The 18,819-nt window shown below is 58.7% G+C and overlaps 1 protein-coding gene across 3 annotated transcripts; it reads left to right on the top strand.

The window, feature by feature from the left end:
* Positions 1-1,379: 1,379 nt before the first annotated feature.
* On the top strand, positions 1,380-18,392 carry SELENON (selenoprotein N). 3 transcript variants are annotated; one of them, XR_015555817.1, is made up of 14 exons: positions 1,380-1,574; positions 2,222-2,339; positions 6,304-6,437; positions 7,497-7,589; positions 9,169-9,381; positions 9,599-9,723; positions 10,239-10,376; positions 12,028-12,109; positions 12,552-12,740; positions 13,120-13,225; positions 14,296-14,408; positions 14,501-14,602; positions 15,073-15,228; positions 16,059-16,207. XR_015555817.1 is itself a non-coding variant. In XM_087446543.1 (13 exons), the coding sequence occupies exons 1-13, from the start codon at positions 1,380-1,382 to the stop codon at positions 16,227-16,229; spliced, it is 1,779 nt and encodes a 592-aa protein (XP_087302669.1). In that variant the 3' UTR covers positions 16,230-18,392. The 3 variants fall into 3 exon arrangements, 2 of the variants coding, with proteins under 2 accessions (XP_087302669.1, XP_087302670.1); XM_087446543.1 differs by lacking the exon at positions 15,073-15,228 and having other exon boundaries at positions 16,059-18,392; XM_087446544.1 differs by lacking the exons at positions 7,497-7,589; positions 15,073-15,228 and having other exon boundaries at positions 16,059-18,392.
* The last annotated feature ends 427 nt before the right edge of the window (positions 18,393-18,819 follow it).

Here is an 18,819-nt window from a genome sequence, read left to right as displayed (position 1 = left end):
GGCTGGTTACCCGTGAGGGACAGAAGTGGTGGTGGAGGTGAGGCCATCTCCCAGGAGGCAGCGTGGCAAGAGATTTGGACTCAGAGAGACCTGTTTGCCAGAGCTCAGGCTTCTTAATTGAAAAACGAGGCAAACAATCCTCACCTCACGGGGCAGCTTGAGAACAAAATGGGTCATGTAAAGCACCCACCACCAAGCCCAGCACACAGTAGGTGGTCAGTACCTGCTAAATCCCCCCACATCCTGGACCTGCCAGGTACACAAGCATGGGGGTTGGCAGTGACTCCAAGGGTGGGTGCTGCTGTGCCCCTGGGCTGAGTTCTTGTCTAGAAGCTTCGGCAGCTGCTGCCCTCTCCTGGGAAAGAGTAGACAGGGTCCTCCCAGGGCTCCTGGGGCCTTGATGTAACGGAGAGAGCCCCAGTGGCACCAAGGTTCCTGGGGACTCGACAGACAAGAAAGCAGTTCCTCAAATCCACCCACCTCCATTCCCAAGGTCCTCTCTGAAGCGTGCCAAGGGTTCTCTGGAAAAAGCACTCCTGAGGCCATGTCAGGTCCAGCAGAGGAGAAGGCTGCCCCACACTCACAGCCCCCTCTCTGCGCCAGCCAGGAGTTCCCACCTCACAGCAACCCACAGGGAGGGCTCCTGACTCCTTGCAGGTGAGGACGTTTTGGCCCCGGGCAGGTGAGAGTTTCAGGGCTGCAGCACCTGTGTGTGGCCTTGAACAGGTCGTGCCCTGTCGCTGCAAATCTGCAGAGGTGGCCTTCCAGCTGGACCATGAAGGCAATAGGGGTTGGACTTGCTTTGTAATTTTTCTTTTTCTAGGTGACTGAAGACATTTTAGAAAGCAGGTGGGATAGGGTGGAGGGTGGGCAGTGCCCTCCTCTGGCCTCGGTCACATCTCCCAACAGAGGTGGACACCAGGCCTGCTGGCCCACTGAGCCCCCTCCCCAGAAAAGCTTCAGGATGTGCGGATCCTCCGCCCTGGCCCCTTCCTTCTCCGGGGCCTCGGCCTGGAAGTGCTCCCTGGCTCGGCCAGGCGAGATAGGACGCGGAGGCCTGGTTTCGTTTTGGGAAACTGAAGTCAGGAAGGAGGCGCCGAGCAGGCAGGAAGGAAGAGGCCTGGGGGAGGCAGGGGTGGCAGGAGTCCCGGCATCCCTCGACCGGCTCGCTCAGCACCACCGCCGCCACCCTGCGCCCGGGCGCTGCGCCGGCCCGCCCCGCGGGGCGCCCCGCCCCGCTCCCCCCGCGCCGCCTCCCCCTCGCCGCCCCCCCCCGCCCAGAGCCCGCCCCGCGGGGCCCTCCGCCCGCCCCCGCCCCGCCCGCGCCGCCCGCCGTGCCGCGTCCCCGGCCGCCCCGGAGCCGCCGCCGAGCCGCCGCCATGGGCCGGGCCCGGCCGGGCGAGCGCGGGCCTCCCACCCTGGCCCCGGCCCCGCCGCGCCCCCGCGCCCCCGCGGCCCCGCGCCGCCACGCCCGCGCCCTGGCGCTGCTCGGAGCCCTGCTCGCCGCCGCCGCGGCCGCCGCCGCCGCCCGGGCCTATGCCCGCCTCGCCGAGGCCCAGGCGGCCGCACGGCAGGTCCGGCCGGGGGGGCGGGCGCGGGACCGGATGGGCCTGGGTGCAGGGCGGCGGACGCCCTGGGGGAGGGAAGGTCCGTGCGTGGCCGGAGCGGGACGGAGGGCCCTGGAGGGCGGCTTGGAAGCGAGAGGGACGGGGAGTTAGTTCCAGGGGTCGGGCAGACTTGTAAGGAGCGATGGGGGAGGTGAAAGGACTGGCCGGTGTGAGGCAGGGGCTGGGACAGACTGGAAGGGGACAGTCTAGAGGGGCGACTGGGACAGCGGACAGCAGACAAGGTCCGCCGTGAAGCTGGGACCGGAGAATCTGGAAGTGGGGCTGGGGGCGCTGGGACACGGGGGAGGGGAACAGGAGAAGAGAATGGGAGAAAAAAGAGGGCGACATGGGGATGAGGCCAGATACAAGGGGCTGTAGGGGACGGACTTGGGGCGGGTTTAGAGAGTGGACAGTGGATGAAGGCCTGGGGTGAAGCAGGGACCAGGGAAGGGGACTGGGGCTCTGGGGCGGTGCAGAGGTGACGTTTGGATAGATAGACTGGGAGGTGTTGCGAGAACTCAGGAAGATGGTAGTGGGAGCTGCGCCCTCCACCTGTTTTGGGTACCAGCTGGGTATCCAGCTGATGCTCAGCCCTGCCCCTGCCTCCCAAGCAGGAGTCAGCGCTGAAGGCCCTGGGGACAGAAGGCCTCTTTCTCTTTTCCTCCTTGGACACTGACCGGGATATGTACATCAGCCCTGAGGAGTTCAAGCCCATCGCTGAGAAGCTGACAGGTACCAGGAGAGGCTGGGGCCTGGGGAGGAGGGAGCCCAGGCAACACCCTCAGCTCCTTGCTCTGTGTCTGCTCTGAGCAGCAGGGCCATCTGGAGTAGAGGAAGATTGTGGGTCCTGACAGCCCTGGGTCTTCCCGGCTCTGACACTTTCTAGCTGGCAGTTTGGGCCAGCTGCTTCTGCAACCCCCCAGCCTGTTCTCCTCAAGTGTGAATAATCCTAGATAACAGTCGCTTACCAGCGCCAGACCTCACTTGAAGCGCTTCCTGTGAGTTGTCTCTTTAATCTTCACAGTGCCCTGTGACATGGACACTGTCACGATCCTCATGTTTATCATTTGGGAAACAAGCACAGGAAGGCTCACCCACGTGCCCAGGCTAGGGAGGTACAGAGCCAGGATAGAACTGGGACCGTCCTGGGCCAGCTCACAGGGCTGAGGATTAGAGAGAATGTCTGCAGAGTGACCGGTGTGCAGTAGATGGTCAATAGACGGGAGGTGTGACTATTGTCACTGTATTAACTGCTCAGCTGCTGTCAGAGTCCTGTCTAGTTCTTGCTGTCCATTTTTGCCTAGTTGTAATCAGTGACTTTTTGTTTTTTGTAAAGATGAGGGGCTGAAACAGCTAATGAATTATAAAATGCTTCTCTCACCACCGCCCCAACCTCTGTGTTCATTTCTTGTGACATTTCTTGAACTATGATCTTGGGTACTGACTGTTACCCAAATTGCCCGGCGTAAGTAGGTCAGTAGATGGAAAAAGCAAGAAGAAATGCCACGTGCTCTCGGGTGAGTAAGCAGCAGGCACTGTGATGGGCTTTCTGTGTCTCGGGATGGGGCAGGTAGGTCAGCCACTTGCTGGCCTGGTGACCTGTGGTCACTGTCAGAGGAGAGTCAGATGGAAAATGCTAATGTGCTAGAGCAGACGTCTGTCAGCGTCTCTCAGTGGCAGTCAGCTCTGTCGTGAGAACAGATGGGCAGGGGAACAGGTCAGCCCCGTGTGGATTGCTTTGACCTCTTATTTTGCACACACTTCTCTGAGCATCCACACAGCCACCTCCTTATCCCTTTCTATGGCTGGAGAGCGAGAGTTCCCTCGTAATGACACGTGGTCCAAGTTTGCTGGCCTTGGGGGTGCTTTCAGTTTTTTCACATAAACCTTTTTCTCCATCAGGGGAAAATAAACCCTCCCTCCATTACCTCCAAGGCCACTGTGAGTACAAAACTGGACCAAGCAAAACCAAAAACACCAAATCTAAGCAGGAAATAGAGGCAAACAGTCTTTCTAGTTGGTACAGTTATGATTATGTTTAATTTTCTGCTTTATACCTTAAAACTTTTACAAATTGTCTAAAACAAGCAAATGTCACTTATGAGTCAGGAAATAAAACTTTTCTGGGGCTGGCCCCGTGGCTTAGCGGTTAAGTGCGTGCGCTCCGCTACTGGCGGCCCGGGGTTTGGATCCCGGGCGCGCACTGATGCACCGCTTCTCCGGCCATGCTGAGGCCGCATCCCACATACAGCAACTAGAAGGATGTGCAACTATGACATACAACTATCTACTGGGGCTTTGGGGGGGAAGAAAAAGGAGGAGGATTGGCAATAGATGTTAGCTCAGAGCCGGTCCTCCTCAGCAAAAAAGGAGGATTAGCACAGATGTTAGCTCAGGGCTGATCTTCCCCACAAAAAAAAAAAAAAATCTTAAAAAACCAAAGAGCCATAAAATGCTGGGCATTATTATTAATAATTATTTGTGATAACAGTAAAATAATTGAATAAGCAGGGGAGACTAATAACCCTACACGTTCCTATTGTTCCCTTCCTCTGAGGTTTCCAGATTGTGAAAGTTTTGGCTTAACAGATGCAGAAATAAGTGATTCTTTTTTTTTTTTTTTTTTGGTGAGGAGATCAGCCCTGTGCTAACATCTGCCAATCCTCCTCTTTTTTTTCTTTTCTTTTCTTCTTCTTCTTCTTCTTCTTTTTTTTTTTTTTGCTGAGGAAGACTGGCCCTGGGCTAACATCCGTGCCCATCTTCCTCCACTTTATATGGGATGCTGCCACAGCATGGCCTGCCAAGCAGTGCGTTGGTGCACGCCTGGGATCCGAACCGGGGAACCCCGGGCCGCAGCAGTGGAGCGCACGCACGTAACCTGTGCCACCTGGCCGGCCCCAAGTGATTCTTTAGAACAGGGGTTGCAGCATGAGCCGCTGGGGAGAGCTGACTGAAAGGAGTTTCCTGATTCTAGCCCCTTAAGATTCTGACTCGGGAGGTTTGAGGAGGGTTCTGGGCATCTGTGGTTTAAAAAGGCGTCCTGGGTGATTCTGATGATTCCTGATTAAGAACTGCTTCGAATACACCCATTCAGTCAGCCAGTCGACCATGGTCTCTGTGCCACGAACCTGCCCTGGGAGAGTGGACGTGGCAAGACCCAGGCCTGCTTTATTCCGTTATAGGTATCGTGGGCCCCACCCTTCTGTCAGTCACCCCTGTTGAAATAGGCTTCATTTCTCCCTTAAACCTCCATGACTCCCTCCACACTTGAAAGATTAGACTTGGCAGATCTCTGACAGGAAGAGGTCTGAGAAATCGAGGCCAGCCCCTGCCGGCCCAGCCCCTCCTTATGCCAATGGGGACACAGGGCCACCTGGAAAATCGGGGACGAGCATGTCTCCGCACTCCCGAACCAGGGCTCTTTCTGTGACACCAAAGATCGCCTGGTTCTGCTGCTTGCTTTCAGCCATTGCTCCGAGTCCCTGACCGAGTGCCTCTCCGAGCAGTGTTTGTTTCTTCTTCACGAGACCCCCATGACAGGGACACCCCTGGCAGCATGGTCTCCATTTCTCATGTAGGAAAACCAGAGAGGCGAGGGATTTGCCCCAAGTCGTCCAGGAAACAGAGCTGCCCTCACCCTGGAGCTGGGCTGACGATGCCCGGCCCAGTGCGTTCTCCTCTCCAAGCCCCGGAAAGTGGCTTCTCTGCTTGGTGCTGGGGATCCCAGCTGCTGGGTGGGGCGGCTCCCTGCGCAGACCCTGCCTTTGGGGTTGCCAGCGCCAAATCATCTGGGACTCGGTTTGGAGAACAAAGGGAAGGGGAACAGTGAGAATGGCCTTTCTGCAGCCAGCCTGGCCCACTGGAAGAGCACAGGTTGGAGTCAGAAGAATTAGGTTTGAGCCCCAGCTCCGTGGCCCCCCAACCCTGAAACCTCTGGTAATAGTAATACAGCTAAAGTTTATTACGGGTTTACTCTACCAGGCCTGGTGATAACACTACATGGATTATCTCATTTAATTCTCATAACAAGCCACTGCCCAGCCACCACACAGCTGGTCGGGGGTGGAGCTGGGATTTTTGTTGTTGTTGTTGTTGTTGTTTTTAATTAATTTATTTTTCCCCCAAAGCCCCGGTAGATAGTTGTATGTCATAGTTGCACATCCTTCTAGTTGCTGTATGTGGGACGTGGCCTCAGCATGGCCGGAGAAGCGGTGCGTCGGTGCACGCCCGGGATCCGAACCCGGGCCGCCAGAAGCGGAGCGCGCGCACTTAACCGCTAAGCCACGGGGCCGGCCCTGGAGCTGGGATTTGAACCCAAGTCATCTGGTTCCTGAGTCTTAGAGGGAACTGGGGCTCTGAGATCTTAACTCCTCCAGAAGAAGGTCGTAGTTGCTCGTGGGTTTAGAGGAAAACAGGCCTGGGTTTGAATCCTGACCCCCTACTACCTAGCTGTGTGACCTTGGGAAAGTGACTTCACCTCTCTGAGCCTCCACTCTCTCATTTGTAAAATGAAGTTGGTAATAATGTTATTATCTACCTCACAGGGCTGCTGTGAAACTAAAATGTGATACATACACCTTGGTTGTTACTTTGGTGATTGTTAACTGTTACCCCGGCTCCGAGCCTGGCTCCTTACATCACCAGCCGGCATGGATGCCTAAGGGCAGGGCCCTCTCCAGCGATCTGTGTCTCATAGGGTCAAGTCCTGCTGCCAGCTACGAGGAGGAGGAGCTGCCTCCTGACCCCAGTGAGGAGACGCTCACCATAGAAGCCCGATTCCAGCCTCTGCTCCCGGAGTCCATGACCAAGAGCAAAGACGGGTTCCTAGGGGTGAGTTGGGGAAGGGGGGACCCCACAGATAGGACCACACATAGGAGGATCATCTGTGGGCACTCGCCTCCTGAGAATAGGTCTGTGCCCTATTCAAGTTTCCTTCTTTCTCTCCTTCCTCCCTCTATCAGCTGCCCTCTGTGCACCCAGTGTGCCAGGCCCTGGGGGTGCAGAGTGGGTGCAGTGCTGTCCCTGCTGTCCAGGCACAGTCTGGTGAGGGAGGCAGGAGAGACAAGCGTGAGCCTCTAAACCAGATAGGGGATCTGGGAAGGCTTCCTGGAGGGAGCGACATCTGACAGAGACTGCAGGGGAGGAGGGCCTAGTCAGGTGAGGGCAGGGGTAGGAAGGACTGGTTGGAGGAAACAGCAAGTGCACCAGAGACGTGTTGATGCAGCCGCCTCCCTTACAGTGGTCACTGTCTGCCAGTCTGTCTTCTCCCCCAGGCTATGAGTATCTTGAGGGCAAGGCCTGTGTCCCCCACATTTGTGCATCCCCAGGCCCCCGGCACGATGCCTGGCACCTGACAGGTGCTCTGTTGAACTGCGATGAACTGGACCTGAGATTCAGCCCCCAGCAGAATGTATGGGGTGGGGAAGGCACCTGACAGATGCTGTGCTAACCAGTCCCACCCCCACCAGAGGCCCTGTGGACAACGCCTCAAGCCCATCACGGGGCCCAGGCTTCCCCAGACCCTGCCTGCCTCTCCTGCCCCCCTCCACCGTCTCCTCTTGGCTTTCTCCATTCCAATCACTTCAGACGTCCAGGCTGTCTTCCAGCGGTGGGCCTTCTCAGATGCTGTTCCCTCCGCCAGGAACAGCATTTTCTCTCTACCCAGCTCACACCTACTCAGCCTTTACATCTCAGCTGAAATGTCACTTCACGTGAACAAAGGCCTGAAGGCAGAAAGTGCCAGGCCGGTCAGCCAAGGGCAGGGAGCTGGTGTGGCTGAACCCAGGGCACGTGGGACACATGCAGGGGCGTCCTGGTCAGGGGGGCTGGCAGAGAAGTTGCCCCAACACAAAGGGCTTTGGTTGCCTGACTTTCGCCTTCATTCTGCAGCTGCAAATTACCATCGCCGATGTTGAAATCGGAGAGTTCCCTCATGAGATCTGTTTCCAGGCTGGCAGCTGGGGAGACATAGGAGGCTTGAAGGCCAGTTCCCAGGAGTGGGGAGGGGGCAGTGGTGATGGAGAGGAGGGACAGCCTGGAGGATGCGGGAAGGGAAGGAAGGCAGGGCGTGGCTACAGCAGAAAGTGGTGGGAGGGGAGTCGGGGTGACTCAGGCTCCTGGCTGGTGACCAGGTGCCTGGTGGGCCGTTTGCCCAGACAGGGACTGGAGGCAGGTAGGGGGTCTGGTGGAGAGGGAACGAGGCCCGTTTGGACTGTGGAAGTTGAGGTGCCTGGGGGATGTCCAGGAGGAGATCCACTAAGCGGTTCAAAACACAGGTTTGACCTTCCGTGGAAGGATCTGGGTGGAGATGGGTTTGACAGCGATGGTCCTGGAGTGGTGGTTGAAGCTGTCGGAGCAGATGAGTCCCCTGCAGAGCAGTGAGAACAGGGTGGGGCAGGTGCCGGGAGATGAGTCAGGAGCAGCTCCCCCAGCCCTGGCCTCCCTAGCAGAGCCCCACAGAGTGCAGCCCCCCTTTGCAGGCAGCCCCCTGCAGGGCTCGCCAGCCTGTGAGCGGGACCCAGCGGGCGGGAGGCCCTGCCTGGCCCTGCACAGCCAGCCCTGCTTTGAGAGCCAGCCTGTTAAATCTCTCGTGGTGGGAGCTCCCTGCCCCTCTCTCCTCCCGCCCCCACTTCCCACCGAGCCTGGGCCCCCACCGCCCTGGAGGTGGGGAAGGGACAGGGGACCTGCTGGTGTCAAAGACTGGGGCAGCTCCCTGGGGGCTGAGCTCCCTGAGGGGTGCCAGGCACTCCCTGTGCTGGTGGCTGATGCCTCAGCAGACACAACTCCTGCCCGCAGCCCAGAAGGACAGGGAGGAGCTGCTGAAGGAGGAGCTTCTACCAGGGACCTGCACGCACAGGGTCCCGCTGCTGTGCTCCGGACAGATGTGCACACAGGCCTGCACAGGGTCTGAGCCTCACTCTCTGCTGCCCATCAGCCCGTCAGACAGCAGCGAGGCAGATTACTGAGGAGACAGCTTAGGGAAGCCCGTTGGCCCGGGGTGCCCAGCCGGTGTGGCGCAGGCGGTACTTGAAGCAGGGCACTCTCTGGGGTAGCCTGCCTTCCCCTCCTCTGTGGTCTCATCCTGTTCTTGACCCTAGACCCAGAGATTTCACCCAAAAGGTGGCTACTGCCTCCCTGCTCAGACAACTTCAAACCCAAACTCTGACTCGTCAGTGGGACATTAGCCGCGGGGAGGAGCCTTGGAGGGGGATTGGGGAGCAGAAAGCAAGGTGGGTGGAGGGGGCAGGGCTGTGGCACTGGTGTTGGTCTGCTGGCCTATGCAGAGGAAGGAGGCAGGACCATGTGGGGCCTGCTCTGGCCTGAGTGGGCCGCAGTGGCACTGCTTCTCAGGCCGGGGGCTGGGGAGAGGGAGATGAGCCTCTGCTCTGGCAGAACGGTGCCAGGCCTGTGGCGTCACCAGGGCAGGAGCCTCCCCTGGTACCTCTGCTCCATCGGCTTTCGGGCTGGCCCAGGGCTCAAGGGAGACTGCCACCCATGCACAAGACGGGACCCCAAAATCATGGTTCTCAGCGCCTCAGAGCTTCGGCCTTCCCTGCCCCAGGTCTCCCGCCTGGCCCTGTCTGGCCTCCGCAACTGGACGACCGCAGCCTCGCCAAGCGCTGTGTTTGCCGCCCGCCACTTCCAGCCCTTCCTCCCGCCTCGGGGCCACGTGGAGCTGGGCGAGCCCTGGTGGATCATCCCCAGTGAGCTGAGCGTCTTCACCGGCTATTTGTCCAACAACCGCTTCTACCCGCCACCGCCCAAGGGCAAGGAGGTGAGGGCAGCCCCAGGGCCCTGCGCCCCAGCTCAGGCCCAGCCCCTCCCCCTCTGCAGCTGGACCCCCAGTGCCAGGCCTGCCCCACCTGCTCTCCTGCCTCTCTCTGGACCCACCCTGCACCCTAGGCCCCTGGGCCAGCAGGTCCAGAGCTGACCCTCACCTAGGGGAGCAGAGCCCAGCAAGCCAGCCTGGGGTCCCACGGCCCTCCCCACAGGTCATCATCCACCGGCTCCTGAGCATGTTCCACCCGCGGCCCTTCGTGAAGACCCGCTTTGCCCCTCAGGGGGCCGTCGCCTGCCTGACTGCCATCAGTGATTTCTACTACACCGTGATGTTCCGGTGAGTGGTCCTCGCAGCCCCATCCTGTGTCCCACCCGGGCCTGGGACTGCCTGGCAGCATGGAGGGGCACAGCTCCAGGAGGGCAGGGCTGGACTGGGAGCCCCCAGCCCCACCACTCACCACCCTGTGGTCTCGGGCAAGCAGCCTTGGCTCTCTGAGCCTCAGATTCCTCATCTGTGGATCCGGGTGGTGGTGACTTCCTCCCAGGAGGAAGAGAAAAGGCCTAGGACGGGGCTAGTGGCCGTGACTGTCATCCACACAGAAAGGGGTGTATAAGAGCTGTGACACCAGGTCACACACACCCTCGAGAGCTCAGGCTGTGAGAGCTCAGAGGAGAGTCAGGAGCACGTGAACCGGGCCCTGAAGGACGGGCAGCGCTTGGAGGGCCTCGTGCCTTCTCCCTGCCCAGCCCTCTGCCCATACAAGTCTGGCCAAGGGTTCCCAGCTTTGGGGCAGAAGCGGGAGGGCAGGCTCGGGCTCAGCAGGGCTGCTCCCCACCGGCCCTTCCCCACAGCATCCACGCCGAGTTCCAGCTCAGCGAACCACCCGACTTCCCCTTCTGGTTCTCGCCCGGCCAGTTCACCGGCCACATCATCCTCTCCAAAGACGCCACCCATGTCCGTGACTTCCGGCTCTTCGTGCCCAACCACAGGTGGGAGCCCCGGCCCCAGCCCCGGCACCTGCTAAAGTTTGCCCACCATCAGCTCCAGGAGCTCAGATGCAGGGGCCCAGAGGCCCCCTCAGTCTCTGCCTCTCCTTTGTTCCCCAGAGCCACTTCTCTTGGTGGGCAGCCTGGAGCTGACCCAGGAGGAGGCAGCTCGAGGTGGGCTGAGGGGAGTCATTTCATCATGTGACAGGCATGTCCCCGGCGTTGTGTGGGCCTGGCCTACCCAATGCAGCAGCCAGATGATGACCCTGAAGCTGGAACCTCCCTGGCCTCATACCGCTGACAGACCCCCGACAGGCCTGTAACCAGGGCCTGCTCATGCCTCCCTAGGGGAAGGCCAGCAGGTGGGCAGGGACCTGGCTGATCGGGGTCTAGGAAGTCTTTCCAGAGGAAGGGACATCTAAGTGGAGGCCTGGGGGGTGAGGAGGCTTTAGCCAGGCAGAGGGGAACAGCACATGCAAAGGCCTGAGGCAGGTCCTCCACCACCTGCAGCTGCTACAGTGGGGGAGGGGGGACGCTGGGTGGGCAAACGGGCGCTTCTGGGGGATTAGTTGATGCCAGCCACCTGCCTGCCTGACCTGCTCAGGGTCAGCCTCTTGTCAGGGAGCAGGGGACTTGGAGGCCCTGGCCTCAAGTCTTTCCAGATTCCTCCCTGACAGCAAGTGGCTACTTAGTGGGCCTGAGTGACTGCACAGGGACAGAGCCTGGGCTAGGAGCTGGGAGGCCCATGGTTAAGTCGCGGCTGTGGCACCAGTGGACTGCGTGGCTGTGGGCAAAGCCCTGGCTCTCAGTTTCCTCATCTGCTGGATGGGAGGCTGACTCCTGGGCAGCAGTGAGGGGATGGTTGGGGTAGCCAGGGAAAAGAATGTCGCCCCCTTGAGCAGGAGTGGTTTCCTCTCACTCTCTGGAGGGAGGGAGCATCGTGGGCCACAGGGAAAATGAGGAGGAAGGACAAAGAAGGGTGAATTCTACTCCTCCTGCCTCCTCCCCAAGCAAGCACCTGTGCTCCAGGCACATCTGCCTCCACTCCAGGGTTGGAGGTCGGGGGTCCTGGACTGGATGGAGCAGAAGGAGAGGGCAAATGACCAGCCCCAGGACCAGCTGCTCCTAGGCCTTTGTCTCAAGAACAGACCACAGGGACTGCTGAGGGCAGCTCACCCCGGGTGGCTTCACCTCTCCCAAGGTGGTTGGTTGCCAGTCCTGGGGTGCCCCCGTGTGGCGGATCTGCAGATCGCACCTGATAGGGCCAGACTTCCCACTGGAGAGGGAGTGGAGGCCAGCGCAGGGAGGCCAGTGCTGGGTTTCCCTGCCCCACCCTGTCCTGGGGAGGCGCTAATGACCTCTGCCTCAGAATCACAGGTCGTGGGCCCTACACGAGACGTGGATGTGAAAACCCTCTGGGAACTGTAAAGGGCAGGGCTGGTGAGGGTGGTGTGGCCACAGTGCCTGAGGAAGGGGCAGCCCTGGAGGGGAAGGGGCCCAGGCTCTGAGGCCTTGCATTCACCTAGCCAAGCCTCAGTGTCCTCATCTGTAAGGTGGGTCAGTTGTGCGCTTTCAGCGAGGTAAAGTCTGACACGTGGTTAACGGGCCTTGATGATGGTGGGGTTCTGCCCTGGCTGCCCTCACCTGCCCGCAGGTCTCTGAATGTGGACATGGAGTGGCTGTACGGGGCCAGTGAGAGCAGCAACATGGAGGTGGACATCGGCTACATACCCCAGGTGAGCAACAGGTGGTCCCTACCCAGGTAGGAAGGTGGGGCTCGGCTGCAGGGCCCTGTCGCAGGGCCTCTCAGCCTGGCTGCAGGGAGGGCCCCGCTGGCTAGGAGCCTCAGGGCAGTCCAGGGTGAAGGACAGAGCTCCTGGAAGGCCGAGGCCAACTGTCCCCAAAGCAGGATTCTGAGAAGCCCCCTGTTCCTGCACTCAGAGCCCATCTGCCACAGGCCTTCAGGTAGCTCACGCAGGCAAGGAGCCCTGGCTGGACGCTGGTCTGTCCCGGACTCACTGCATAACCTTGACCAGGCCCTGCCCTTCCCTGGGCCTCAGTCTCCCCAGCTCTGCAGTGAGGGAGTATCTTCAAGGGTGTCTCAGGGCCCCTTGAGGATTCTTGCCCGTCTCTGGGACATCCCTCACTGATGTCATCCCTTGCCAACCTCTGGCCCAGATGGAGCTGGAGGCCGTGGGCCCCTCCGTGCCCTCCGTGATCCTGGACGAGGATGGCAACATGATCGACAGCCGCCTGCCCTCAGGGGAGCCCCTCCAGTTTGTGTTTGAGGACATCAAGTGGCAGCAGGAGCTGAGCTGGGAGGAGGCTGCCCGGCGCCTGGAGGTGGCCATGTACCCCTTCAAGAAGGTGAGGCTGCGCAGGGTGGGGCAGGTCAGGCTCCGTGGGGCTGGGGCGGGGACTCTGGGACCAGCAGGTGGGCACAGGGCGCTGGGCTCTGTGCACGGCTTGCTGCTGAGGCTGCCTCCCTGCAGGGCCCAGCCTGGTGCCAGGGGGAGCCTCCCCTTGGCCATCAGGACTTGGAGGAGGCATCTCCTGGTTCAGCAATACCCCTTCATACACACACACATACATGTACACACACACACTACAAGCACCTACACACACACACATACATACAGTACAAACACACATACACACTTACACTACACACACATTACACACTGAGCACCCTGCACGGGACCCTGGCCGCACACAGTAGCTTCTCTCTGTCTCTGCGTGGCCCCAGGTCACTTACTTGCCGTTCACCGAGGCCTTTGACCAAGCCAAGGCCAAGAACAAGCTGGTGCACTCGATCCTGCTGTGGGGGGCCCTGGACGACCAGTCTTGCTGAGGTAAGGGAGACCCCACCAGTCCGAGGGGAGAATGGGGAGACTTCACGCCATGTGGGGTACAGAAGGCTCTGAGACCAGCAGGACTGTCCTGTTGGAGCGTGAGGGACTCGGGGCTACGGAGGGCAGGGGTGTGCGGTGAGGGCTTGGGGGTTAATGTGCTGAGCTCAGAGAAAGCTGCTGGGCACAGCAGAAGGAGCCCAGCTCAGCCATTTTTAGCTTCGAGACCTTGGCCAAGCGACTTCCCCTCCCTGAGCCTCAGTTTTCTCAACAGTAAAAGAGAGGTAACATACCAGCCAGAGTTGTGAAAATGCCTGTGCTCTGTAAAGTGTGGCACACAAGTGAGAGAAAAAATAGTGCCAGAGGCTGGGCGTGCCTTCACTTAGAAAATTCACCAAAGACCTGCTGGGTGCAAAGTTCTTTGGGTGTCTGACAATGGGTACGAAGATGAGTAAAACAATGCCCTTGCCTTCATCCAGTCAGTCAGCAAACATCCTGGGCACCTCCTGTGCCAAGCTATAGGCTAGGTGCTGGGAGTCTTGCAGTGAGGAAGTCAGAAATGGTCCCTGTCCTCAGGGAGCACACATTGTGTGCAGAAGGCAGACATTGAATGAATAAATACAAGTGTGGTGAGTGTCCCACAAGGCAAGGTCCAAGTGGCATGAGAGTGTGTAACTAGGGGGGTCAGGAAAGTCTTCTTAGAAAAGGTGACATTTAAGCTGAGACTTTGAAGGATGAGTAGGAGTTTGTCAAGAAGAGTGTTTTAGATAGAAGAACAGTCTGTGCAAAGGCCCTGGGGCACAGAGTTTAGTGGATTTATGAAGCTGTCACTGTCTACAAGTCCCTGGGCCGGGTAGACCCCCACCCCAAATCTCGCCGAAGATGCCAGTATGTTATTGATGTTAATTACAGCTACCATTTATTCAGCACCTACACTTGTGGCAGGTTCTTTGAATCTGTTATTTTACCTGGGTGCACAGACCATTCTACAGTCCATGAGGTTTATGCTGATGGAAAACACAGCAAGATATGTGGGGTGCCTCACTCTTCTGGCCTTGCCTCTCCTTGAACAGGTTCAGGGCGGACTCTCCGGGAGACTGTCCTGGAAAGTTCGCCCATCCTCGCCCTCCTCAACGAGAGCTTCATCAGCACGTGGTCCCTGGTGAAGGAGCTGGAGGACCTGCAGGTGAGTGGCAGGTGGGCGGGAATAGCCCCATGGGAGCTCCTGGGACAGTGCTGGGGCTGAGACACCAGGAGTGTGCCCAACTGTCCCCACAGGACAACCAGGACAACCCATCCCACAAGAAGCTGGCTGGCCTGCACCTGGAGAAGTACAGCTTCCCCGTGGAGATGATGATCTGCCTGCCCAATGGCACCGTGGTAGGCAACTCCCGCCGCCTGTACCCAGGCCTGGGCCCGGCACTGTGGGCCAGAGGAAGCAGCAGGCAAGGGGCACAGACTTGCAGACCTCGTCAGGCTTCGGGTCTGGCTCCACTACCTCGTGGCTGGTTTCTCAGTCACTCGGAGCCTCAGTTAGCCTCATCTATCAAATAGGGATTGTGGTGCCCGCTCTGCCTGCCCTGTGCCGGTGTTGGGACGCTCCCGCGAGAAGAGGGACCTCAACAGCACTCTGGGGACCAAAGTGGACAGGAACATGGCCTGGAAGGGAAGGCTCACTTTGGACCATTGTGACCAGCCCTAGGATGGAAGGAGGAGGGAGGGCCAGGCCTTGTGACGGGCAGAGAGAACCAGGGGAGCCCCCAGGCCAGGCCAAGCATCAAGACTCTGCCTCTCCTTAAGGGCCCCTTATGAGCACTCACACATGCCTTCTCATTGGATTCTCACTTCAGCTTTGGGAGATAGATATCACGAATGCCCATTTTACAAACAAGGAAACTGAGGCTCAGAAAGGTCCCGAGACTTGGCACAAGTTGCATAATTAAGAAGTGTAGCTGGTTTTGAAGCCCGAGTCTCCCACTCTGCTGAGCGAAGCTGCCCCTTATCCTGTAAGTCCCAAGGGACGTGAGTGTGGGACTGAGGCTGTAGGAGGGTGGGCAGCTTCCCAGGCTCTCAAGGGGAGGCGGGTCCAGGAGCAAGAGCTGAGGCTGGCCTGGAAGAGGTGTCCCATGAGGGCTTGGTGGGGAGAGGGGCACCAGCCGGGAGGCTTCTGCTGTCTCAGTCTCAAGGTGACGAGAATGGGCCCTGGAGTATCGGGGAGCCGGGGGAGGAAAGGCCTGGGGGAGAGGCAGCCAGCTTGCACTCGTCCACTGGTGCCCAGCGTGGTGGAGCCAGGCCAGGCAGGCCCGGGGATCACGGAGCTGGCAGACAGAACTTGCCGGGGGGACTGTGTCTGGCCTGCACTCTCCCACTCGCTTGTTGATTTGTTTGTTTGCTCGTTGTTTGTTTACCAGGCCCCTGCCCTTAAGGAGCTCACTCACTGGAGCGAGAGGCGGATGGGGAAGCGGGTCCATCGAGTGGGTGGCATTTTGACAGCAGAGAGTGCGGAGCTCAGGGCCCAGGGCAACTGAGGAGAAGAGGAGTCATGGTGGGGGTGGGGGTGAGGAAAAGGTGATATTGAAAGGCATTCGGTTTTCGCCTAGTGGACGAGGTGCGGAAGAGCTCTGTAGTCGGGGGTCCCACATGAGCAGAGGCTGGAGAGGGGCACGGCCCTGCAAGTGCTCATAGCTGCCCTGCCTGTCTGCCGTCCACCTCAGAGCGAGGACAGTCGAGGCCTGAGAGTGACCATTTCTCCCAAGAGAGTACGAGCAGACAGGGAGCAGAGGGGGCACTGAGCCTGGACAGGCCCCCTGCGCTCCTCACTCAGCCCTTCTCCCAGGTCCACCACATCAACGCCAACTACTTCTTGGACATCACCTCCATGAAGCCTGAGGACATCGAGAACAACGTCTTCAGCTTCTCGTCCACTTTTGAAGACCCGTCCACGGCCACTTACATGCAGTTCCTGAAGGAGGGCCTTCGGCGCGGCCTGCCGCTCCTCCAGCCCTAGTGTGCCTGCCAGGCCAGTGAGAAGCCAGGCTGGATGGGGGAGCTGGAAAGTCAGACCTGCAGCGCTGGTGGATGCGCCCCTCCGCCCCAGAGCCAGTGGTCCTTGCACATTTCAAACTTCAGACACTCCCACCCCTGCCACTCCCAGGCTGCCGGTGGGGTCCGAGGTCAACCAAGGGTGGCCATCCTAGCTTTGCCTCAGTGATGCGGGGTAGACGGGGGTCCTTGGGCTAACCAGGACGACGCACCTCTAGCTCTGGCTGCCATTGTCAGCTCTTTACTACCCACCTGGCTCCAGAAGCTTCTTGAGACCCCCAAAACAGGGCCTGGGGTCATTTCCATGGACCTCACCCACTCAGATACATAGTGCAGGCCCTTGTGGGGTGAAGAATAGGGAGGAGTGGGTGCCAGGAAGACACAGCCACCCCTCTCTCTTTATTGTCGCCCTCCTCCCAAAAGAAACATCAAGAAGCCCTGGCCTGGGTGGGAAGGGGGTGCCAAGGAAACACTCCTGTTAGTCTGGAGCCTTCTTCCTGGCCACAGCCCTGGCTGCCCTCCTGTGCCTAGTGTCCCCAGTGGGGTCAGTCTCAGCTGGAGACAGCCTTCTGGACGCTCTGGGCAGAACCCTCCTTCAGAAGGGGAAATCATACTGTACCCGAGACCTCGGCTCCCCAGACCACTCAATCCTACTAATGAGAGGACCCCAGAACCTATGTCGGGACTTGCTGGGGGCCAGCTGTCTGGGGAGGTTTACTGTGAAGTTGGCTTCTGCCCTGAGCAAGGGAGTCCCCTGAGGGGTCCCTGAGGTGCAGGGCCCAGGCACCTCCCCCCAGCACAGGGTCCCAGGAGAGCTGCTGGAGCCAGTGCAGTGCCTCCCACCCTGGGACCCAGCTCCACACAAGTGCAGCCCAGACCAGTCTGTCCACCACTGGGTGGCTGTTGACCCTCCTTGGCCATTCTCGGGGCCTTGGTCCATGTCCTGAGCCACTCACCACGGCCAGTCTCTTTTTATACATGCAGAAAAGTGTTTTTATGTGAACTTTCTCACAGTTTGTAGGTATTTTTGATAACCCCAGCGCTGAGGAGAAAGAAGGGGCAATGGCTTTCCCGCAGCTGCCCCATGATGGCTGGATCTGAAATCCTGGATGGATCCAGCTTGATGTCTTTGCAGTTGCACCTATGGGAAGAAAGAGTCCTCTCTTCCTTCTCCTCTTCCAGCTTTTTAAAAACAGTCCTCAGAGGGTCAGTGTACCCCCAACCCTACCCTTGTCCTCCTCTCCAGCCCTCGAGAGGCCCTTGGGCTCTCAGTAAGGCCTTGGAGCCAATCCTGCTCCCCCACCCCGCAGGGGCTCACTCTCACACCTGGCAGAGGAGGCAAAGCAGACATTTCCTCAGATGCACTCCCGGGCCTCCCATCCGCCGAGTTCCCCTGCCTGCTGCTGCAGTGTCCACACGAGTCTTCCCTGTCGGAGGGAATCTTAACTCTGTTAAGATTACGTGTACTTTCTCATTTAGTCCTCACAACAAACCTGTGAGGTGGATATTAATTGTCCCCATTTTGCAGATGAAGAAACTGAGTCTCAGGGAAGCGAAGTGACTTACCAAGGTCACTCAGTGGTAGAGTTGAGATTCGGCCTGCATCTTGATTTTGGAGTGTGTTTTGCACTGCATCCCCACCTCTCTCCCTTGTTCTCGCTGAGTTGAAAAAGAAAGCCTTTCGAACCAAAATGTCTCATTCCCTTCCGACCTCCAGACCTAATCAGGCACGGGCCAGCAAGCTCAGCCACGTTCTTTGTGTCCTGGGAGGCAGTGCTTCCATGCCCCTGCCAGGAGAGACCCCTAAGCCCATCTCAGTGCTTCCAGGCATGGGTGGCGGTAGCCCGTCCCGTGAGCCACCCAGTGTCAGCGGGGACTCAGCCTCCCCGGCCAGCAGGCTCTTCCCCTCGTGCTGGTCCCAAAAGGCCAGCTCCACGTGGAGTGACCCTTGTCCCACGTAAGGCGCTGATGCCTGGGCTTTCCGCATCCTCTTCTGATGCCTTTGCCTGACTCCCACTGTGCCTCAAAGGTCGTGGTGAGGGAGGGCCCCCAGCTGCCCTCTTGTCCCCTCTCTGCCACTTCCCTCCCGTCCCCAACGTGCCCTATAATAAAATTGGAGAGACCAGGATAGTTCTAAGTGCCTTTCCTTTGGGTGGGATGTTCAGTTCAGTCCTTGGTCTAACTCCTCTGTGGGATTGGCTTGGCAGATGGGCAAGGGAGCATGGCTGGAATGCCTGTGGGGACTGTCTTAATCTGTCACCAGAGGGCTTGAGTGACTTGCTTAAAATGAGTTTGTGATAGACCTAGACCTTACTATTTTTAGAATTTGTTCTGTGTTGAGAAAGATTCTGAAGTTAAACTCATTATCTTAGAAGCAGAGCCTGAGACAGGCATTAGGTAGTGTTTTTGCAGGAGGTCACTTTAGGAAAAACCTGTAAAAGAGTGAAACAGAATGGGGAAAGGAAAAATGCTGATGTATATGTGTGTGTATATATACACATATATATATAGTTCCTAGAGGGCAACAGTAGAGTAGTAAAGCAAGCACGGAGTTC

Source organism: Ceratotherium simum, chromosome 22, assembly GCF_057802395.1.
Source record: "Ceratotherium simum simum isolate JZ-2026a chromosome 22, ASM5780239v1, whole genome shotgun sequence".
Taxonomy (NCBI): Eukaryota; Metazoa; Chordata; class Mammalia; order Perissodactyla; family Rhinocerotidae; genus Ceratotherium; species Ceratotherium simum.
This window is presented reverse-complemented; position numbering and strand designations above follow the sequence as displayed.